Raw genomic sequence first — 23,619 nt, 5'->3', positions numbered from 1 at the left:
TTCAATTATTCTACAATTCACGGATATTATTAAATCGACAATTGCACCAAAAGAAGGCCAGAGAGGAACATTTCTTCGCTTAGCTCATGGAATTTTAATATTCGTTTTCGTTTTCAGTTAGATAAACAACACCCTTTGTGTTAGCAAAAAAATGATATGCGTAAATGAGGGAACACAAACCCAGTACTAAACGAACCTGCAAACTGTATGAGAGTAACATCCAAAATCTAGTTAATCAATATGGAGTCCACTATCCTGTTATAGGACTACAGATTATTGGGGGTTATCCAATATCCTCAGATAATTTCTGTGAAGTAATAAATCAATCTTTGATTTATTTACGCATCTGTATCCCACCTTTCATAGGGACGTGGTGGCTCAGTGGCTAAGACGCTGAGCTCATCGATCGAAAGGTGGGCAGTTCAGCGGTTCGAATCCCTAGTGCCGCGTAACGGGGTGAGCTCCCGTGACTTGTCCCAGCTTTGGCCAACCTAGCAGTTCAAAAGCAAGTAAAAAAATGCAAGTAGAAAAATAGGGACCCCCCTTTGGTGGGAAGGTAAGAGCGTTCTGTGCGCCTTTGGCGTTGAGTCATGCCGGCCACATGACCACGGAGACGTCTTTGGACAGCCCCGGCTCTTCGGCCTTGAAACGGAGATGAGCACCACCCTCTACAGTTGGGAACGACTAGCACGTATGTGCGAGGGAAACCTATACCTTTTATCCCACCTTTATTACTATCTATCCAATGTACCTTCCTCCTATTTTCACCACCACAACCCTGTGAAGTGGATTGGTTGAGAGAAAGTGAATGGCCCGAAGTCACCCAGTTTTCATGTCTTAAGGCAGGACTAGAAGTCACAAGTCTCCTGGTTTCTAAGCCTGGTGCCTGAATCACTAGACCAAACCGACTCTGTATGCTAGCTCTGATTGACACGCTTTGCATGCTTAAATATACTGGTAGTACGATAAACGGTGTTAATTGTATATCACCCTTGCATCTGGGTTGGGAATGTATTAAAATTCAGCATATTTTTTCCACGTAGAGAGGCCAGGGACTCTTAAGTTTATCTTCTCGCTTCTTCGGTTTAGGTATTTCAGGAACTGTACATTACAGGTAGCCCTCGGCTTATGACAATTGAGGCCAAAAAATTTCTGTTGCTAAGTGAGACAGTTGTTAAGTGAGCTTTGCCCCATTTTATGACCTTTCTTGCCACAGTTGTTAAGTGAATGACTGCAGTTATTAAATTACCGTGTTTGATAAGTGAATCTGGCTTCCCTGTCGACATTGCTTGTCAGAAGGGGATCACATGACCCCGGGACATTACAACTGTCATAAGTACATGCCAGTTGCCAAGCATCTGAAGTTTGATCACATGACCATGGGGAGGTAGCAACAGTCGGAAGTATGAAAAAAAGTCATAAATCGTTTTTTTCAAGCCGTTATAACTTCGGCCACTAAACTGTTGTAAGTTGAGGACTATCTGTATTAGTTATAAACATGCAATTGAGCAGAGGCTTAAAAACAGAAAAGGCCAGACTCTTTAAGGAAATTACTACTTTTGCTGTTAACTGCAAGGATATGACTTTGACATATGAATGCCTAAGCAAGCAATTACAATAGAGTACAGAGTACATGACAAAATTAATAATATGGACTATTATTTGTAAAATCAGACTTTTCCATTCTCCAAGTTTTACAGAAACACCAACCCGGACTACTCTGTAGGTGGATGAATGTATTTTAATTTCAGGAAGGATTTGTGAGAATTATATCCAATTAGTGACATCATTACTTAAAGTCCAAGTATTTCTCGAATTCTTCTAACTAAATCTTGTTCGTGGAGTTTTGAAACGTTAAGAGGTTTATCCCAAATCTATAATCGTATATAAAACTATATAAAAGGAAAAAGAACGAGCGATTTAAACCTTCTAAAGCAAAAAGCTGAATCGAAGTGGGGTAGCCAACTTCACATCTGTGCTGTTATGACGCAATTGTTAACAAAAGCTTTACCTGAATATTAAAAAAAAACAAACACCTCCTATTAACCGCAAGGAATATAAAAAGTCCATCATGAGCTGTTGGACAGCATTACTTGGTCTGTTGTGTGGATGTTTGGATGTTTTAGGGGTGGGGAATTTGTGATGGGTGGGAGTGTGTTTGGGGATTATTATGTGTATTGGACCTGGTCTTTGGGTGTTCAGTGAATTTTGTTGTATGGGTATACTGTGTATACACGTACAATGACAATAAAGTTATTATTATTATTCCAAGACAAACTTCTAATCCAGATACCCTGTTTCCCCCAAAATAAGACATCCCCTAATAATAAGCCCACTCGAGCTTTTGAGCGCATGGCAATAAGAGCCATGGTGGCGCAGCAGACTAAAGTGCTGTTAAGTAGCACCAGCTGCCTGCAATTACTGCAAGTTCAAATCTCACCAGGCTCAAGGTTGACTCAGCCTTCCATCCTTTCGAAGTAGGTAAAATGAGGACCTGGATTGTGGGGGCAATAAGCTGACTTTACCACTTGGGGGGGCCGAAAGGTATATACAAAAGTATGAAGGCTATTGCTTAACGCATTGTAAACCAATAAATAAGGCCAAGCACTTATGTCAGGGTTCAAAAAATAAAATAAAACAGGGTCTTATTTTCGGGGAAACACAGTATTTTTAAGAACAACATTTACAACGCAGCCAAACGGGTCTGGTTGCAAAGTTATCTTCCCATTTCCCAAACCTCACACGCTCGGCAGGCTGAAGTTAGAAAGCGAAAACAAAAGTAGACAACCGCCTGCTATAAAAAGAATGAAAAAGCCAAAGCATGTTTCTTACCACCTTCTGACACTGACATAGTTTATGCTCTGTGTTATTTGGAAGTAAATAATCCACACTGGATTATTTGACACAAACGTGTAAAGATTTTTTAACACGTGTAAACCCCCGTTCAGCGCAGCGTTGCGTCTATACGACTTGTAGTTCTTCCCTGCCACCTTATTATTTTTTTAAGATCCAAATGCTTATTCTTTTTTATGATCCAAATGGATTTGGGTGGGCTTTATTCTGCCAAACCTCTTTTTAATATGTTCCACTTTAATCCAGGGAGTTAATAAATGCAATCCTTTTACATTGTCTTCCTGTGGCTGAACAAAGCAACTCCAGGGATCTGAAAGCTTTAGGATGAGCACATTAAAGAAACCAGGACCAAACCAACCATCTCGCCTGCAAACTTAGTTTGCGCAATAGCAATTCAGCAGGTCAGTTAAGGCTACATTCCCACAATTGTAAATAGCGTTAACCTTAGCTTTTTTTGGGGGGGGGGGGAGAAATCGGAGGGAGGGGCGGAAGTGATTTAGCATACTGTGTGAAGCAGACGATTTGCTTATGATGTAATTCCATTTACTATCTGATACTAGAAAACAAGATTATTTAAATTTAAGAATTTAAATTTAAGATTGTTTAAATTTAAGAAAAGCTTTGAGGGTTTGAGGATGGGGGAAAGGTGCTCCTTAAGCTCGGTTGTTTTCTTGTAGACGTTTCATTACCCAACTAGGTAGCATCATCAGTGCTAAAAGAGAGTGGGGTTGAAATGTGGAGGAGGAGGAGGAGGAGGAGGGCGATGACTGTAGAGACCTTGGCACTCTCTTGAGATTTGTTGTTTTCTTGCAGACATTTCATTACCCAACTTGGCAACATCAACAGCACTAGTAAAGAGTAGGGTTTGCTCTCAGTTTATATTCTAGTGGCTTGCCTGTCAGTGGTGATGAGATATCAGATAAACTGACAGCAAAGCCCACTCCTTGCTAACACTGATAATGTTACCTAGATTGGTAATGAAACGTCTGCAAGAAAACAACTAAATTCACAGAGCATAAATGACCCCCCAGTTCTCCTTCTACTCTTCCTCTTCCCTCCATAAACCCTACTTCCCTTCTACCATTGATGATGTTACCTAGTTGGGTAACAAAACACCTGGAAGAAAACCACCAGGCTCAGAGAGCGCCAAGGACCCCTAACGCTGGTCTATGACCATAATAAAAATTGATTGACCAAGGACCCCAGAGTCGTCGTCTCCTCCCTCTCCTCCTCCTCCTCCTCCTCCTCCTCACAAACCCCACTTCCCTTCTAGCACTGATGATGTTGCCTAGTTTGGTAATGAAATGCCTGCAAGAAAACCACCAAGCCGAGACCACCCCATTTCCAATCTCAGCTACAAATGTTCTCCTTTACCGGTTTCTTTTTGTGGTCGGTTGAGCAATTCCCTTCTCTTTGGGGTTAAACCAGGCCCCCTGCCCCGAAAAAGTACACACCCATCCCCAGCTTCAGTAGAGTGCCAATGCCAATCACAGGAACAATAAAGGAGAATATTTGTAGCTCATTTGAAATGAGGGTCCTTGGTGCTCTGAGAGTTTGGTGGTTTTCCTGCTGTCCTTTCAGGACCGTTTCAAATTTTTCACCAGCACTGATGATGTTACCGAGTTTGCGTCACCAAACATCTACAAGGAAACCACCCAGCTCGGACAGCACCAAGTCCTCTTTTTCCTCTTCTCTTCCTTCTCTCCGCTACCCCCTCCTTCCTCCTAGCCCTGATGATGTTACCTAGTTGGGTCATGAAACGTCTGCAAGAAAACAAGCAAGCTCAGAGAGCGCCATGGACCCCATAGTTGCCTTCCTCTCCTCCTCCTCCTCACAACCCCCCTTCCCTCCTAACCCTGATGATGTTACCTAACTTGGTCACGAAACGTCTGCGAGAAAACCACCCAGCTCAGAGACCACCAAGAACCCCATAGTTCTCTTCCTTCCGCCTCCTCCTCTCTGCAAACCCCCTTCTCTTCTAGCCTTGATGATGTTACCTAGTTGGGTCACCAAACGTCATCGGGAAGGAAACCACCCAGCTCAGAACACCGAGGGTGGTTCCATTTTCCCCAGCTCAGAGAGCACCATGTCCTCAACCTAAAGGATCTCCTGGTGGTTCCCTTTTCCCCAGCTCAGAGAGCACCAAGTCCTCAACCTAGAGGATTTCCTGGTGGTTCCCTTTTCCCCAGCTCAGAGAGTACCAAGTCCTAAACCTCCTAAAGGACCTCCTGGTGGTTCCCTTTTCCCCAGCTCAGAGAGTACCAAGTCCTAAACCTCCTAAAGGACCTCCTGGTGGTTCCCTTTTCCCCAGCTCAGACAGCACCAAAGAGTCCTCAACCTAAAGGATCTCCTGGTGGTTCCCTTTTCCCCAGCTCAGAGAGCACCGAGGATCTCCTGGTTCCCTTTCCCCTACCTCAGAGAAAGAAGTCCTCAACTTAAATGATCTCCTGGTGGTTCCCTTTTCCCCAGCTCAGAGAGCACCAAGTCCTCAACCTAGAGGATCTCCTGGTGGTTCCCTTTTCCCCATCTCAGAGAGCACCAAGTCCTCAACCTCCTAAAGGATCTCCTGGTGATTATCCCAGCTCAGAGAGCACCAAGGAGTCCTCAACCTAAAGGATCTCCTGGTGGTTCCCTTTTCCCCAGCTCAGAGAGCACCGAGGATCTCCTGGTGGTTCCCTTTCCCCCACCTCAGAGAAAGAAGTCCTCAACCTAAAGCATCTCCCGGTGGTTCCCTTTCCCCCCCCCCCCAGCTCAGAGCGAACCAAGTCCTCAACCTCCTAAACGATCTCCTGGTGGTTCCCTTTCCACCCTCCCCCCTCCCCCCCCCACAGATAGGGAAGGAACCCCCTCTCCCAACCTTCCAAGAAACGGGATTCCCCCTTTGCTGGGACCCCAAGGAAGGACCTTTAGGCTGGCGAATTTGGCCGGGGGTGGGGGGGAAAGGAAGAGAAGGCAGCCCAGCTGAGCCTCCCGTTCCCGGTCCCACCAAGGCCGCTTTCGTAACGTCGGGAGGCGCCGCCGCCCATCCGAAGACGCGAGAAGGGGGGGGGGTGGAGAAAGAAGAAGAAGAAGAAGAAGGAAAAAAGAGGAGAAGGAGAGGAAGAAGAAGAAGAAGAAGAAGAAAAAAAGAGAAGGAGAAGAGGAAGAGGAAGAGGAAGAGGAAGAGGAAGAAGAAGAAGAAGAAGAAGAAGAAGAAGAAGAAGAAGAAGAAGAAGAAGAAAAGAGGAGAAGAAGAAGAAGAAGAAGAAGAAGAAGAAGAAGAAGAAGAAGAAGAAGAAGAAGAAGAAGAAGAAGAAAAGAGAAGGAGAAGAAGAAGAAGAGGAAGAGGAGGAGGAGGAAGGCAAGAGCGGGGAGACGCCCCTCCCTCCCCCCCTCTTTTCTCTCTCTCTCTTCCCCCCCCTCGCCCCATTTTAAACCCCCCCTCCTCCTCCTTAAAGGGGGGGGTCCCTCCAAGCTTTGAGATGCCCCCGCTTTGCTTAGTCACCCGGCGGGGGGGGAAACCCCCCCTCCTCACCCATTTCCCTCCCCCCCCACTGAGGAAGTGGGAGCCCCCCCCAAGCCCCCCCTCCCCCTCAACAACATCCCCCTCCCCCACATCGACGCGGGGGGCGTCCGCGCGCGCCCGGGCCTCCTCCTCCTCCTTTCGCCCCCCCCCACCTACCCAAAACCCCGCCCGCTCGCTTCAAGGCACCGGCGGAAGCGCGGCCCCGGCAGCCGTCGGGGCCCCGAAAGCGAAGAGAAAGCTTCTCCCCCCCCCGACGCCGCCCCGTCCCTCACAGCGCCCTCCTTCGCCCACCCCGGGCCGGCCGTCCGGTCGTCCCGCGCGCGCCTCCCCTCCGCCTCTGTCCGGCGCCGTCCCGGCGGCCTCAGCCCTGGGATGTTACCTTCATCAGCCTCCTGCTGGCCGCCATCTTGGATCTGCTGCCGCTGCCCCACAATGCATAGCGGCGGCGGCGGCGCTTCCTGGAAGGAAGGCCCGGCGGAGGAGAGAGAGAGCGGGCGGGCGGGCGCGAGAAACAGGGTGGCTGCTGAGGCGAGGAGGGCTGAGGGGAGGCTGCTGGTCGGGCGGGGAAAAGAGGAGGAGGAAAGAGGGAGAAGGAGGAAAAGAAGAGGAGGAAGAAGAGGAGGAAGAAAAGAAGAGGAGGAGGAAAAGAAGAAAAGAAGAAGAAGAGGAAGAAAAGGAGGAGGAGGAAAAGAAGAGGAGGAGGAAGAAGAGGAAGAAAAGAAGAGGAGGAGGAAAAGAAGAAAAGAAGAGGAGGAAGAAGAAGAGGAAGAAAGGAAGAAGAAGAGGAAGAAAAGGAGGAGGAGGAAAAGAAGAGGAGGAAGAAGAAGAGGAAGAAAAGAAGAGGAGGAGGAAAAGAAGAAAAGAGGAGGAAGAAGAAGAGGAAGAAAAGAAGAAGAGGAGGAGGAAAAGAAGAAAAGAAGAGGAGGAAGAAGAAGAGGAAGAAAAGAAGAGGAGGAGGAGGAAAAGAAGTAGAAAAGGAGGAGGAGGAAAAGAAGAGGACGAAGAAGAAAAGAAGAGGAAGAAGAAGAGGAAGAGGAAAAGAAGAAAAGAAGAGGAAGAAGAAGAGGAAGAAAAGAAGAGGAGGAGGAAAAGAAGTAGAAAAGGAGGAGGAAAAGAAGAAAAGAGGAGGAAGAAGAAGAGGAAGAAAAGAAGAAGAGGAGGAGGAAAAGAAGAAAAGAAGAGGAGGAAGAAGAAGGAAGAAAAGAAGAGGAGGAGGAGGAAAAGAAGTAGAAAAGGAGGAGGAGGAAAAGAAGAGGACGAAGAAGAAAAGAAGAGGAAGAAGAAGAGGAAGAGGAAAAGAAGAAAAGAAGAGGAAGAAGAAGAGGAAGAAAAGAAGAGGAGGAGGAAAAGAAGTAGAAAAGGAGGAGGAAAAGAAGAAAAGAGGAGGAAGAAGAAGAGGAAGAAAAGAAGAAGAGGAGGAGGAAAAGAAGAAAAGAAGAGGAGGAAGAAGAAGAGGAAGAAAAGAAGAGGAGGAGGAGGAAAAGAAGTAGAAAAGGAGGAGGAGGAAAAGAAGAGGACGAAGAAGAAAAGAAGAGGAAGAAGAAGAGGAAGAAGAAGAGGAAGAAAAAAAGAAGAGGAGGAGGAAAAGAAGTAGAAAAGGAGGAGGAGGAAAAGAAGAAAAGAGGAGGAAGAAGAAGAGGAAGAAAAGAGGAGGAGGAAAAGAAGTAGAAAAGGAGGAGGAGGAAAAGAAGAAGAGGACGAAGAAGAAAAGAAGGGGAGGAGGAGGAGGAAGAGGAGGCGGAGGAGGAGGAAAAAAGAAGAGAAGGAAGAAGAAAGGAGGAGGAGGAGGAAGAAGAGGAAGAAAAGAAGATGAGGAGGAAAAGAAGAAGAGGACGAGGAAGAAAAGAGGAGGAGGAGGAAAAAAAGAAGAGGAGGAAAAGAGGAGGAGGAAGAAAAGAAGAGGAGGAGGAAGAAGAAAAGAGGAGGAAGAAGTGGAGGAAGGAGAGCGTGAAGGTGGAGGAGGAGAGGAGGAAGGTGGAGAAGAAGAACAAAGTGAGGGTGACCCAGTTTGTGGGGGCAATAAGCTGACTTTGTATAAATATACAAAAGTATGAAGGCTATTGCTTAATGCATTGTAAGCCGCCCTGAGTCTCTGGAGAAGGGCGGCATATAAATTAAAGCAAAAAAAAAAAAAAAAAGATAAAAGGGATGAAAGATGGGAAGACTAGGTAGATGATGAAGATGAGATGAGGATGAAGGAGCAAATGAGGGATGGAGAAAAGAGGACTGAAGATGGAGAAGGAGAGGAAGGTGGTGAAGAGGAACAGCCTTGATGGAGAAGGAAAACAAGGAAGAAGATGAGAAGGAGAAGAACAAAGTCTTGATGGTGAAGAAGAAATATGGGATGGAGAATGGGAAGACTGTGGAGATGAAGAAGAGAAGACGGTGGAGGAGCAAGTGAGAAGAGGGAGAAAGAAGATTAAAGACAAGAAGAGGAAGGTGAAGAAGAGGAGCAAAGTGAGGGTGAAGATGAACAGAAAGAAAGGGATGAAGGATGGGAAGACTGGAGAGGATGAAGACAAGAAGAGGATGGAGAAAAAGAGGAACAAACTCGATGGAGAAGGAGGAGGAGGGGAAAATGTCAAGATAAAGAAGAAAATATGGTGAAGGAGCAAGTGAGAAGAGGATGGAAAAAGAAGGAGGAAGCCTGTGAAGATGGAGAAGAACAAAGTGATGGTGAAGTCGAAAGAAGGAAGAAAGGGATGAAGGCTGGGAGGAATGTGGAGATGAAGAAGACAAGATGATGGTGGAGGACCATGTGAGAAGAGGGGGATGGAGAAAGGAGGAGGGAGACTATGAAGATGGAGAAGAAGAGGAAGGTGAAGAAGAGGAATAAAGTGATGGTGAAGAAGAAGGAAGAGAAAAAAGGAATGCGGAGACATGAACAGAGCAGGATGATGGTGAGGGAGCAAGTAACGAGGCTGGAGAAAGGAGGAGGAAGACTAAAGATGGAGAAGAGGAGCAGAAAGGTGAAGAAGAGAAACAGAGACGGTGAAGAGGAAGAAAAGGATGGGAGGATGGTGAAGGATCAAGTGAGAAGAAGAGGATGGAGAAAGGAGGAAGAGGACTGTGAAGATGGAGAAGAGGAGGAGAAGGAAGGTGAACTAGAGGAACAAAGTCTTCATGTTGAAGAAGAAAGTGAGAAGAACTGCAGAGGAGGAGGAGGAGGAGAAAGAAAGTGATGAAGAGGAAGGACCTGAAGACAATGAAAAGGAAAAATGTAGGGAATGTTGAAGAAGAAGATAAAGACGACAGTGAAATTACTGATTCAATTATTCCTCCATTCGGTATTTTAAAAAGAGAATTTTGTTTTGCAATCTTCTGATGCTGGCGCCTGTTTCCTGTTGGCCTTCTGGATGTAGGAGATTTAATTTGATTTGATTTGATTTGATGTCCTCATCTGGTTACATCTCCAATTAATTTAAACATTTTTAAAAACTGCATTTGATCAGGCTTGGAAAACTAACCCCCCCCCAAAGCAAGCATATTCTTCATTGCATTGTGGACTGACTCTTTCCGCCACCCCCCCTTCTGTTTTTTTAAATAATAAATCGCCTTACAATATGGTGTTTTTATTGTTCTCGATGGCTTTGGATACAACATGTAGAAGCAAAAAACAAAAAGAGATATATAAACCTCTTTGGTTGATAAAAAGGCTTGTTTGTTTTGATTTTGATGTGTATTTTCTTACCGGCTGCTTTTAGATGCTTAAAAATACGAGCGTTGTGTATTGATAGGCGAGGATGACATCAGCAGCATTTTCATAGCAGCCGGTATAAGATTTTGAAGCCATTAATAATCCATGTAACCTATTTTGCAGACGAGCTTAAATTAGCCAGTGAAGCAAAAATAACGGATGGGTTTTTGATTATGCAAGGCGCTTTTCCAGGCACAAACAATTTCACTTTCTTAGCTGTCTTTGCCTTCTTTTTGGGATGGAGCGGAACAGCAGGGTATAAATGAAATAAATAAATTAGGCATTAAAAATCAAACAGGCACAGACCGCCGGCAGCAGTAACGTTGGCAAATGCAATGATAGGGCGTCGTTTGGGGAAGCGTCCTGCAAGCCAACTTTGGATCCCCGTATGGAGACAAACCCTGATTTATTGATTACCTTTAGCTTGTCTGATAACTGAGCGCAGGTAGAAAGTGAACATGAAGTCCTCGACTTAAGACGGTTGCAGGAACTGGGTATGTCTAGTTTAATGAAAAGAAGGACCAGGGGAGACATGATAGCAGCCTTCCAATATCTCAGGGGCTTCCACAAAGAAGAGGGAGTCAAGCTCTTCTCCAAAGCACCTGAAGGCAGGACAAGAAGCAATGGGTGGAAACTAATCAAGGAGAGAAGCAACCTAGAACTAAGGAGGAATTTCCTGATAATTAGAACCATTAATCAGTGGAACAACTTGCCTCCAGAAGTTGTGAATGCTCCAACACTGGAAGTTTTTAAGAAGGTGTTGGATAACCATTTGTCTGAAGTGGTGTAGGGTTTCCTGCCTAAGCGGGGTTGGACTAGAAGACCTCCAAGGCCCCTTCCAACTCTGTTATTCTATTCTAAAGTCTCTGTGAAACTTAATGGCCACAACTGGGGACAGAATTCCTGTTGCTTAAGCAAAGTGCCCAACTGTATGTCACCTTTTTTTGCCTCCATTGTTAAGCAAATCCCTGCCATTGTTAAGTGAATCATGCTGTCACTAAATGAATCTGGCTTCCCCCATTGACTTTGCGTGTTGGAAGCCAACTGCGAAGGTCACAAATGGTGATCACAGGAATGCTGAAACCGTCATAAACGGTTGAAGAGGTTGTAGAAAAAATGCTTTTAAAAGCCTCTGACGATCCCAGCTGAGCCGTGCGATCATCAGAGGCTTTTTTTTTTTACTTTTAAAAGCATTTTTTCGAAGAGGTGGCAGAAAAAATGCTTTTAAAAGAAAAAAAAAGCCTCTGATAAGGTGGGCGGGGTAAGTGAACGGCGACCGGGCCGGGGACCGGTTTGGGGGCGTGGCCAGCCAATGTTATTACCGGTTTTCCGAACTACTAAATTTTTTTTACTACCGGTTCTTGCGAACCGGTGCGAACCGGGAGCAACCCACCACTGGTATGTATATGTATAATATATGTGTGTGTATATATGGTATATGTGTGTGTGTGTGTGAATGTGTGTGTATAATTTCCACAGTAAGGAAGGTAAAGCAGGAAGGAAGGTTTAAATTGATCGCTTTATTCAGTGGAGGATATATTTAATTATGTTTTTTTATTTGGATATCTCCTCTGGATTTTGTGCTTGTGATGAAAAAAATATATGAAACTTTGGTTTTGCCAAAGGTAGATTTAACATAATTAAATATATCCCATTAGGTAGATTTAACATAATTAAATATATCCCATTAGGTAGATTTAACATAATTAAATATATCCTTAATAGAAACGGCTAGTTATATTATACTAATGTGTAAAAAATAAAACATTGAGGCTGCAACGTTAAGATAAAAGGAGTCTGAAGTCAACGCTTTTTTTTTCTTTTTTTCCCCCCTCGTATTTTCTTTTCCCCTCCCTTAATTTCCTGTTTTGAGTTTTTCCTCGTATTTTAGACATGGATAAAAAAAATAAATGTTACGAACAAAAGGGTGAGTGCCGTTGTAACATCAAATGGCCTCTGAACAAATGGATGAGTCAAGGACGGCCAAATGAGTGAGTCAGCCAAGTGAGTCAGCTAAATTAAAGGTGCCTTAAAATTCTCAGCATCTTAAGGGCTGCTATGATGATAATATTGCAACGGTTGTGTGCTCCATTTACTTTCTTAAAAGTAATGCTCATATGTGCCACTGGATGGCGGAAAACCCTAAGAAATCTCTCTTTTTTACAGCAGGAGCTAAGTTTTCTTCTAAGACAGTGGCTCAGTGGCTAAGACGCTGAGCTTGTCGATCGAAAGGTCGGCAGTTCAGCGGTTCGAATCCCGAGTGCCGCGTAACGGGGTGAGCTCCCGTGACTTGTCTCAGCTTCTGCCAACCTAGCAGTTCGAAAGCACGTAAAAAAATGCAAGTAGAAAAAATAGAGACCACCTTTGGTGGGAAGGTAACAGCGTTCGGTGCGCCTTTGGCATTGAGTCATGCCGGCCACATGACCACGGAGACGTCTTCGGACAGCGCTGGCTCTTCGGCTTTGAAACGGAGATGAGCACCGCCCCCTAGAGTCAGGAACGACTAGCACATATGTGCGAGGGGAATCTTTACCTATTTACATCGTGTGGGTTTATGTGTGTGTATCCAGAGTGCTTATGTTTTTTTTCTACCGTGCACTTTCAAGAGAAAAGCTTTTTATGAATAAAAAAAACATTGACCAAAATATCCTTTTTTGCTTCTTGTTTCTGTATGGTGAATGGCTTCCCCAGTTCTCAGCGCTCTCAGATGTTTTCTGATGCAGGATATGGCGGAGGGAAAATTGCCAAGGACAACAAATAGAAGAAATGGGAAAACCTGTGTTGAATTTACTAATTGAAGTCCCAAGGGAGAGACGCGTGAATCGTAAAAAGATAACGTTCCTTTCCCCCGGACTAGGTTTTAAGAAAAAAACTTTTAAACAAGTATCTTTACAACACAAAACAATAGAGTGGGGAGGGACCTTGGAGGTCTTCTAGTCCAACCCCCTGCTCAAGCAAGGAGACATATGAAATATGAAACTCATCCTTTCCCCCTTTTCAAAAGTTAGGAAAAAAAGGAATTCTAAAACAATCTGAGATAAGAGGCCAAAACAGATGTCTCGCTCGGAGGGGTGAAAAACTTGCAGGAAATTTCAGCATCAGATGAACCCAGCTGGAGTTTTGTCTACCAATCTTTGATCTTAGATGTGTGTATATATACATATATATTTTTTTAAAAAAACCCAATCTTGCCAGAGATTTATTTCTCTCGTTCCCCCTGAGACTTTGTCACACCTGCTAATTCAACTTTGACTCACCGGGGAGACATTACGTCAGGCCGTCCGCTAAATCCTGTCACTTCAGAGCCAGAAATCATGATAAATAAGAACAACAATAATTCTCTTTCCGTGACTTCTTTAACGAAAAGAAGGACCAGGGGAGACAGGATAGCAGTCTTCCAATATCTCAGGGGCTGCCACAAAGAAGAGGGAGTCAAGCTCTTCTCCAAAGCACCTGAGGGCAGGACAAGAAGCAACGGGTGGAAACTCATCAAGGAGAGAAGAAACTTAGAACGAAGGAGAAATTTCCTGACAGTTAGGACAATTAACCAGTGGAACTGCTTGCCTCTAGAAGCTCCATCATGGGAGGTTTTCAAGAAGAGACTGTGGACACCATTTGTCCAGGAAGGTATAGGGCAGTGATGGCTAATCTTTTTGCCATCCTGTGCCAGGAGGGTGGGAGGGGGAGGTTTGTGTGCGCGCATACCCACACCCATAATTCTATGCGTCCTGCCCTGCATATGCTCACATGACTCCCCCTCTCCCCCGCTCCTGGCACGTGATGGCCCAGTAGGCCCGTTTTTCTTTCTCACCTGGCTCCAGATCCTCTCTATGCATCTGGGGAGGGCGAAAACAGCCTTCCCGACCCCCTCGGAGGCCCAAAACGGCCCGTTTCCCAACTTCCGTTTGGACAGGAAGTGACGTTTTTTGCTGTCCCCAGCCTCCAGAGCCTCTCTAGGAGCTGAGCTGGCGTGCCCACTGATATGGCTACATGTGCCACCTGTGGCACGCGTGCCATAGGTTCACCATCACGGGTATAGGGTCTCCTCCTTGAGTAGGGGGTTGGACTAGAAACCTCCAAGGTCCCTTCCGTTATTCTGTTAAAAAGGAGGGTGGGTGGCTATGACAGCAATGAAGAAAAAAAAAAGTAAGCCACCCGCAGTTGATATTCTTGTCTCCACTGCTTAGGCTGATTTCCTGATTTAGGAAAGGGAAACAGTTAAACAAGGAAGGAAGGAAGGAAGGAAGGAAGGAAGGAAGGAAGGAAGGAAGGAAGGAAGGAAGGAAGGAAGGAGATAAATAGAGAAGAAAGGGAGGGATAAGAACAAAGGGAAAGAAGTAAAGAGAGAAGAGAGGACAAAGGGAAGGGAGGGAGGATAAGAAGAAAAAAGGGATAAAGGAAGGAAGGAAGGAAGGAAGGAAGGAAGGAAGGAAGGAAGGAAGGAGATAAACAGAGAAGAAAGGGAGGGATAAGAACAAAGGGAAAGAAGTAAAGAGAGAAGAGAGGACAAAAGGAAGGGAGGAAGGATAAAAAGGAAAGAAGGGAAAGAGATGAAGGGAGGAAGGAATAGAATACATACATATAAATGTATACATCACAGTATAATGATGAAAAGAAGGACATGGGAGGACATGATAGCAGTCTTCCAGTATCTCAGGGGCTGCCCCAAAGAAGAGGGAGTCAAGCTATTCTCCAAAGCACCTGAAGGCAGGACAAGAAGCAAAGGATGGAAACTCATCAAGGAGAGAAGCAACCTAGAACTAAGGAGGAATTTCCTGACAGTGAGAACAATTAACCAGTGGAACAATTTGCACCCCAGTGGTGAAATCCATTTTTCTTTTACTACCGGTTCTGTGGGCGTGGCTTGGTGGGTATGGCAGAGGAAGGATATTGCAAAATCTCCATTCCCAGCTCACTGGGACCAGCCAGAGGTTGTATTTGCCAGTTCTCTGAACTACTCAAAATTTCCGCTTCCGGTTCTCCAGAAGTTGTCAGAACCTGTTGCATTTCACTCCTGGATTAACTGTTTGTCTGAAGTGGTGTAGGGTTTCCTGCCTAAGCAGGGGGTTGGACTAGAAGACCTCCAAGGTCCCTTCCAGCTCTGCCGCGCATGCGCGGGGGGTGGGCGCATGTGTGGGGGAGTGCAGGTTGGTGCAGGCGGCTTTCCCGGCCCAAAATGGGGCATGGTGGGACCGTGTGAGGCCCCCCCGTGCCCCGTTTTGGCCTGGAAAGCCTCCTGCACTAACCTGGAAGCCAAAACGGGGCATGGAGGGAGCGGGGTGCATGCATGGAGGGGGGCACTCGCATTGCATTGTGGGGGTTCTGGCACATGGACATTTGCACGCTTGCATGCTTTGGGCACTTGACACCAAAACTGTTTACCATCACTGTCCTAGGTTCCCGGGAAGAGCTAAATGCAAATTAAATCCAACACCATCGAAAGAACTGGCAGCTGCGATTTCACATTGTCCTTGATCTTTCTTTCTTTCTTTCTTTCTTTCTTTCTTTCTTTCTTTCTTTCTTTCTTTCTTTCTTTCTTTCCTTCTCTTTCTTTCTTTCTTTCTTTCTTCTTTCTTCCTTCCTTCCTTCCTTCCTTCATTTTATTTATTTATTTATTTATTTATTGGTTCGATTTATATGCCACCCTTTCTCCAGAGACTCAGGGCGGCTTACAATGCATTAAGCAATAGCCTTCATTCTTTTGTATATAGCTGCTAGTAGGGCTTTCCCCCCCCCCCCACAAGCGGTGTTCTTTTTTCTACAAAGTCAGCTTATTGCCCCCACAATCCGGGTCCTCATTTTACCTACCTCGAAAAGGATGGAAGGCTGAGTCAACCTTGAGCCTAGTGAGATTCGAACTCGCAGTAATTGCAGGCAGCTGGTGCTACTTAACAGCGCTTTAGTCGGCTGCGCCACCAAGGCTCTTATTATAATAATGTATGATATAATTAAAAAAATAAATCATGATATAATAACGATCATAATTCTGGACTGATGGGTGTGCCTGCGGCGAAAATTCGCACGCAAATCTGTTTCCACTCAAGTGTCCACCCAACCCAGCAGAAGGTGGAGATAATTTCCCTGCGACTTCGATAACAATTTCCTTTGCCGTTCCAGCCAGATTCCTGCAAAAAAAAAAAAAATGGAAGTGGGAGGACCAGAATCTTTGCAGACCCGTGTGTGTGTGTGTGTGTGTGTGTGTGTGTGTGTGTGTGTGTGTGTGTGTGTGTGAAGTCGCTGGCCTTGTGCGCGCACTGCATTTTCGTACAGGCTTTGGCACGCGTCCTGAAATGGATGGATGTAAAATTTCCTGGCTCAGCTCTCCAGTTCCTCTGCCGTTCACAAGTCTGGATGGGTGCCCAGACTCTGTGAGTCTAGTATGTAAAGCTGTCGGATGCCTAGAACGATATTTGAACTCTTTGAGACGAAAGGTAGAAAAAAAGAGAGGGGGAAAAAAAGAAAAGAAAAGAGAGAACCAGATTCCAGGTCAAACGTCCTCCAAAATACACAACATGGAGCGCAAGGCCTCAAGAGAGCCTTCCAACGTTTGGATGAAATCCTCAAAACTCTTCCAAACGATACAGGAAAAAGTCAGTGAGGTATGAATATTTCTACACAGTGAGTGTAGAACATAGGGGCCAACCCCTTTAAAAGAGTTTAAATGAAAAGAAAGGGAGACATGATAGCAGTGTTCCAGTATCTCAGGGGCTGCCCCAAAGAAGAGGGAGTCAAGCTATTCTCCAAAGCACCTGAGGGCAGGACAAGAAGCAAAGGATGGAAACTCACCAAGGAGAGAAGCAACTTAGAACTAAGGAGGAATTTCCTAACAGTGAGAACAATGAATCAGTGGAACAATTTCTCCTTAGTTCTAAGTTGCTTCTCTCCTTGATGAGTTTCCATCCTTTACTTCTTCTCCTGCCTTCAGGTCAGATGCTTTGGAGAACAGCTGGACTCCCTCTTCTTTGTGGAAGTTCCTGAGATATTAGAACACTGCTATGTAAGTATATGTAAGGAGCCTTGGTGGTGCAGTGGACTAAAGTGCTGTTAAGTAGCACTTAGCTGCCAGCTGCCTGCAATTACTGCAAGTTCAAATCTCACCAGGCTCAAGGTTGACTCAGCCTTCCATCCTTCCGAGGTAGGTAAAATGAGGGCCCGGATTGTGGGGGGCAATAAGCTGACTTTGTATAAAAAAGAACACCGCTTTGGGGGGGGGGCCGAAAGCCCTACTAAGCAGGTATATACAAAAGTATGAAGGCTATTGCTTAACGCATTGTAAGCCGCCCTGAGTCTCCGGAGAAGGGCGGCATATAAATCGAACCAATAAATAAATAAATATATAACAATTTAGTTTAAAAGAATGTTCAATATGGTTAAGAATAAGAGAATGATTAGGATGATTGAATTTAAAAGTAAAGATAACTGTCAATGCAGAAAGTTGTACAATATTACATAATGTTGTTATTTATGTTTTGTATTTTACTGCTTGGTGTTATGTGTGTTTTTTTTTTAAAAATTTGATTTATATGCCACCCTTCTCCGGATACTCAGGGCAGCTTACAGTGTGTTAAGCAATAGCCTTCATCCTTTTGTATATTTATACAAAGTCAGCTTGCTGCCCCCACAAACTGGGTCCTCAATTTACCTACCTTAGAAAGGATGGAAGGCTGAGTCAACCTTGAGCCTGGGGAGATTCGAACTTGCAATAATTGCAGGCAGCTGAATGTTAATAACAGGCTTTTAGTCTGTTGAGCTATCCAGGATCCTCCTCCTGTTTCTTTTTTTTGTCTTTTTTTCGGTTTTTTGTCTTTTTCTATTATGTTTTTGGTTTTAAAAATGTAAAATATTCAATAAAAACTATTTTAAAAAAGAAAGAAACACTTTCCATGCAGAGGAATTGAGCGGGGGAGAGGGGGGGCTTTTTCTGCTGCTGCCCTCATGGTGACTCAGTCCCACCCTCTTGTTGCTGCTTTCAACCCACGGCGGGTCAAGAGTTTAGCATCTCGGCCGGCCGACTGCCAAGTCGCCAGGGCTGCATTCTGCAGCCTGCAACATCTGCAAGGCATTTGGGACCAACGACAACAGTAATAATAATAAAAAGCAAACAGTCCTGGCTGTAGCCAAAGGACCGAAACTTCTTCCGTCGTGGCATGACAGCATGGGCAGTGGTGAAATCCAGCAGGTTCTGGAGAACCGGTAGCGGAAATTTTGAGTAGTTTGGAGAACCGGAAAATATCACCTCTGGCTGGCCCCAGAGTGGGGTGGGAATGGGGATTTTGCAGTATCCTTCCCTTGGAGTGGGGTGGGAATGGGGATTTTGCAGTATCCTACCCCTGGATTGGGATGGGAATGGAGATTTTGCAATATCCTTCTCCCAGGAGTGGGGAGGGAATGGGGATTTTGCAGTATCCTTCCCCTGGATTGGGATGGGAATGGACATTTTGCAATATCTTTCTCCCAGGAGTGGGGAGGGAATGGAGATTTTGCAGTATCCTTCCCCTGGATTGGGGTGGGAATGTGGATTTTGCAGTATCCTTCCCCTGGATTGGGGTGGGAATGGGGATTTTGCAGTATCCTTCCCTTGGAGTGGGGAGGGAAAGGGGATTTTGCAATATCCTTCCCCAGGAGTGGGGTGGGAATGAAGATTTTGCAGTATCCTTTCTCTGGAGAGGGGTGGGAATGAAGATTTTGCAATATCCTTCCCCCCGGAGTGGGGAGGGAATGGGGATTTTGCAGTATCCTTCCCCTGCCACGCCCACCAAGCCACACCACGCCCACAGAACCGGTAGTAAAAAATAAAAATAAAAATTGGATTTCACCACTGAGCATGGGTCATCATTTGCTACTCTGGATCTGAGAGAGGTGCCTTTTCCAGTCTTGCGAAAATAATAATAAAATAATATTAACTATTAAATAATACTATTATATTAAATAATAATAACAACAACAATTTTGGCCCCTACTGTAGGTTTTTACAAATTAATTCACCCACCGGTGCTTCCTATCTGCTTTGCTACGCAAGGCCGACAGAGGACGGCCTCAAGGCCGACATCGCCGAAGAGTTCTCCATCTACACCGAGGTGTCCGGAAGGCGGCAGTCTTCGAACGTTGTTTCTCTGCTCAACAGAGTGACAGATGCAAAGCACATTTTTTCCCCCCCGAAAGCTCTTCTGGCACAAAGCGGAGTGTGAAATATTTGAGATTTAGCTTGTCGGCTTCCAGGCCATTTGTGAATGGGGAGGGAGGGAGGGAGGGAGGGAGGGAGGGAGGCACAGAGCCAGATGTTGTGATCAATGTTACACCTGGGACTGATTAGAGAAAAGTGAAATAAATGGAATGAGGGAAACAGCTAGGGCCAATTGCATTTGGGATGTTGGGTGAAAAGCAAAAACAAAACAAAACAAAAAAACCCCTATTCCTAATAACTAGACCTTAAATCTTGCAGGGTAAAGATGTTATTACAGTTCATGACTTCAACTTCCCTAGCTTGTCCTTTGGATCTCCTCTCTCTCTCCCTCCCTCCCTCCATCACTCTCTCTTCTCTTCTCTCTTATTCCTCTCTTCTCTTCTCTCTCTCCCTCTCTTCTCTCCTGTTTTCCCTCTTTCTCTCCTTCTCCCTCTTTCCCCCTTTCCCTCCCTCTTTTCTCCCTCTCCCTCTTCTCTCCCTCTCCCCTCTCTCCCTCTCTTCTCTCCTGTTTTCCCTCTTTCTCTCCCTCTCCCTCTCTTCTCTCTCCCTCTCTTCTCTTCTCTCTTCTCTCCCTCTCCCTTTCTCTTCTCTCCTCTCTCTCTCCCTCTTCTCTTCTCTCTTCTCTCCCACTTTCCCTTTCTCTCCCTCTCTCTCTCTTCTCTCTCCCTCTTCTCTCCCTCTCCCTTTCTCTTCTCTCCTCTCTCTCTTCTCTCCTGTTTTCCTTCTTTCTCTCCCTCTCCCTCTCTTCTCTCTCCCTCTCTTCTCTTCTCTCTTCTCTCCCTCTCCCTTTCTCTTCTCTCCTCTCTCTCTCTCTTCTCTTCTCTCTTCTCTCCCACTTTCCCTTTCTCTCCCTCTCTCTCTCTTCTCTCTCCCTCTTCTCTCCCTCTCCCTTTCTCTTCTCTCCTCTCTCTTCTCTCCTGTTTTCCTTCTTTCTCTCCCTCTCCCTCTCTTCTCTCTCCCTCTCTTCTCTTCTCTCTTCTCTCCCTCTCCCTTTCTCTTCTCTCCTCTCTCTCTCCCTCTTCTCTTCTCTCTTCTCTCCCACTTTCCCTTTCTCTCCCTCTCTCTCTTCTCTCTCCCTCTTCTCTCCCTCTCCCTTTCTCTTCTCTCCTCTCTCTCTCCCTCTTCTCTCCCACTTTCCCTTTCTCTCCCTCTCTCCCTCTTCTCTTCTCTCTCTCTCCCTTCTCTCCCTCTCCCTCTCTTCTCTCTCCCGCTTTCCCTCTTTCTCTCCCTCTCCTTCTTTCCCCCTCTCCCTCCCTTTTCTCCCTCTCCCCCTCCCTCCCTCTTCTCTCTCTCTCCCTCCCTCTCTTCTCTCTTCCCCTCTCTTCTCTTCCTCTCTCTTCTCTTCTCTTCTCTCCCCCTCTCTCCTCATACTACTTCCAACAAATTCCTAACTCTTTTCTATTTTGTGAAGCCCCTTAACAGAGGGATAGAATCAAGATCACGTGAACTGTTAATACCACTTTATAAGGCCTTGGTAAGGCCACACTTGGAATATGGCATCCAGTTTTGGTCGCCACGATGTAAAAAAGATGTGGAGGTTCTAGAAAGAGTGCAGAGAAGAGCAAGGAAGAGGATGAGGGGACTGGAGGCTAAAACATATGAAGAACAGTTGCAGGAACTGGGCAAGGCTAGTCTAGTGAAAAGAAGGACCAGGAGTGACTTGATAGCAGTGTTCCAATATCTCAGGGGCTGCCCCAAAGAAGAGGGAGTCAAGCTCTTCTCCAAAGCATCTGAGGGTAGGACAAGAAGCAATGGGTGGAAACTCATCAAGGAGAGAAGCAACCTAGAACTAAGGAGAAATTTCCTGATAGTGAGAACAAATAATCAGTGGAACGACTTGCCTCCAGAAGTTGTAAATGCTCCAACACTGGAACTTTTTAAGAAGAGGTTGGATAACCATTTGTCTGAAGTAGTATGGGCTTTCCTGCCTGAGCAGGGGGTTGGACTAGAAGACCTCCAAGGCCCCACAACTTCTGAAAGCAAGCCATTCCATTGATGAATGATTCTCACTGTCAGGAAATTTCTCCTTAGTTCTAGGTTGATTCTCTCCTTGATTAGTCTCCTTGATAACGTTTTACACCCATCTTGTCCTTCTCTCAAGAGCCTTGGTAGTACAGAGGTCTAAGGCACCCTGTTATTAAGCTGGTTATTAAGACCAGCTACCTGCAATTACTGCTGGTTCGAATCTCTCCAAGGCTCAAGGTTGACTCAGCCTTCCATCCTTTCTAAGGTAGGTAAATTGAGGACCCAGTTTGTGGGGGCAATAAACTGACTTTGTATAAATATACAAAAGGATGAAGGCTATTGCTGAGCACATTGTAAGCCGCCCTGAGTCTCCGGAGAAAGGCGGCATAAAAATCAAATTTAAAAAAAAAAAAAAGTGCTTTGGAGAATGGATAAAAAAAAATCATCTCTTTTTGACAGCTCCTCAAATATCAGAAGATGCTGTCCTTCTCTTCGTTAGAGTGGACATACCCACTTCCTGCAACCGTTCTTCATATGTTTTAGCCTTCGCGGAGCCATGCTAAACGATATGCAGGGCTCAGAGGCCAGACAAGGATGCTCTGCTTTAAAAACCAAGATCGGAAATCGAAGCAAAGAGGCCGATCTTTCTCGCCCAACTCTGAATCCATTGCTCGAGCACCGAGCAATCAGCACCGTCGCTGTTGCGGATCTCAAGGGTTAAAAAACCTCTGAGAAAGGTGGGGAAATGTTGGCTGCGCTCACATTAGCAACACTCTCGTCTGGAATTCCCACCCCACCCTGTTGAGAGAAAGGTTTGGCAAGGGGGCACGAGATGAAGGGCTGCAGAGACAGGTGTCTGCAGTGGGAAAAAGGCCTGCGGATTTTGGGTGGGTGGGTGTAGAGAAAGCCCCCATGCCAAGCTCTCGCCTTTCTCTCTCTCTCTCTCACACGCACAAATAATCCACAAAGGCCAGGCTGGCCGCGCCCCGACCAAGAGCCAAACCCCTGCAGCCCCTCCGGTGCAATGCAATCGAACCGTTGCTCCACCCTTTCCAAGCTGCGTTGCCAGCTGTGGGAACCGATTTTTTTTTTTTTTTTGTCGGGCTGGGAAAATGCCATGTCTGGGTTTGCACTAACCCCTGAAACCACAAAATTCAGGGAACGGTGGTTTTAGCAGAGGAGGCCAATTTTCTGGGAACCCCCTGAGACAGAAGCTGAAAGAAGTTGGCGGAGATCTTTGAGCACACGCTACGGGAAAATGAGGCTGGCTGGGTCCTTGGCACGCAAACTCCGCCGGGGGGTTGGATCGTTCACCATCTCATTCTCCCGAAGCAGTAGTGGGTTCCTCCCGGTTCTGCCGAGCCGGTAGCGGTGATGATATGACGTCACCGAACCGGTTCTGCCCCCCCCATCCCCCGCGTTATTCTTACCTTTTATTTGGCCCGACCCCCAATCTATTGCTGCCTCCTGAGTCCCAGCTGATCGGCTAGAAGGGAAAAAAACTGTTTAAACTCTTGCCGCGGGGCTTCAAAGGGCCGCCCTACAGCTGATCAGTGGTAAAAGGCAGTTTGGTGCCTCCAAAAACAAATGAATAGACCGGTGCCTGCAAAAATAAATGGGTAGACCAGTGCCTGCAAAAATAAATGGGTAGACCAGTGCCTGCAAAAATACATGAGTAGACTGGTGCCTGCAAAAATAAATGGGTAGACCAGTGCCTGCAAAAATACATGAGTAGACTGGTGCCTGCAAAAATAAATGGGTAGACCAGTGCCTGCAAAAATACATGAGTAGACTGGTGCCTGCAAAAATACATGAGTAGACCAGTGTCTGCAAAAATAAATGGGTAGACCGGTACAGCTCTGCAAGCAGTTAAAAGCCTGGTAGACCAGTACCTCTGCTAAATCCTAAAGAATTGTCACATGACCATCAAGCCACGCCCACAAAATAAGCCACGCCCACAGAACCGGCAGTAAAAAGTTTTAGAATCCCCCCCCCCCCGTCCCAAAGGCCTTTTTTTTCCCACCGGTGTAGACTCGATAGGCACAAAGGTGGACAGGGAGATTCATTCTCACCATAGAAGAAGGGGTGGTACTGTGTTTCCCCAAAAATAAGACCCTGTCTTATATTTTTTTGAACCCCAAAATAAGTGCTTGGCCTTATTTTTGGGGAGATCTTATTATTTTGGGGCGCGTGGAGCAAGACGGGGCTCCTCTTGCCATCTTACCTGATTTCCAGCTCTGTCTCCCTAACCCTAACCAGAGGAAATGGCGGGGACTGGCTGCACATGCATTTAAATCAGGGGTGAAATCCAGCAGGTTCTGGAGAACTGGTAGCGGAAATTTTGAGCAGTTTGGAGAACCGGCAAATACCACCTCTGGCTGGCCCCAGAGTAGGGTGGGAATGGAGATTTTGCAG

The 23,619-nt window shown here is 45.9% G+C and overlaps 1 protein-coding gene across 2 annotated transcripts in view; it reads right to left on the bottom strand.

Annotated features, from left to right (window-relative positions):
• The window catches only part of UBE2L3 (ubiquitin conjugating enzyme E2 L3), a 164,121-nt gene that overhangs the window by 19,980 nt on the left and 120,522 nt on the right, over nucleotides 1–23,619 (bottom strand). Inside the window, exon 1 of one of the 2 annotated variants that reach the window (XM_034435775.3) lies at nucleotides 6,738–6,827. The exons of the other annotated variant lie outside the window; for it this stretch is intronic. Within the exon in view, the coding sequence (XP_034291666.1) occupies nucleotides 6,738–6,764 (27 nt within the window). The 5' untranslated portion in view covers nucleotides 6,765–6,827. Of the gene's footprint in view, nucleotides 1–6,737; nucleotides 6,828–23,619 lie in introns of those variants that run through there. 2 annotated transcript variants of the gene reach the window in all.

The sequence above is a fragment of the Pantherophis guttatus genome, chromosome 17 (genome assembly GCF_059756535.1).
Source record: "Pantherophis guttatus breed Tessera chromosome 17, ASM5975653v1, whole genome shotgun sequence".
Classification (NCBI taxonomy): domain Eukaryota; kingdom Metazoa; phylum Chordata; class Lepidosauria; order Squamata; family Colubridae; genus Pantherophis; species Pantherophis guttatus.
This window is presented reverse-complemented; position numbering and strand designations above follow the sequence as displayed.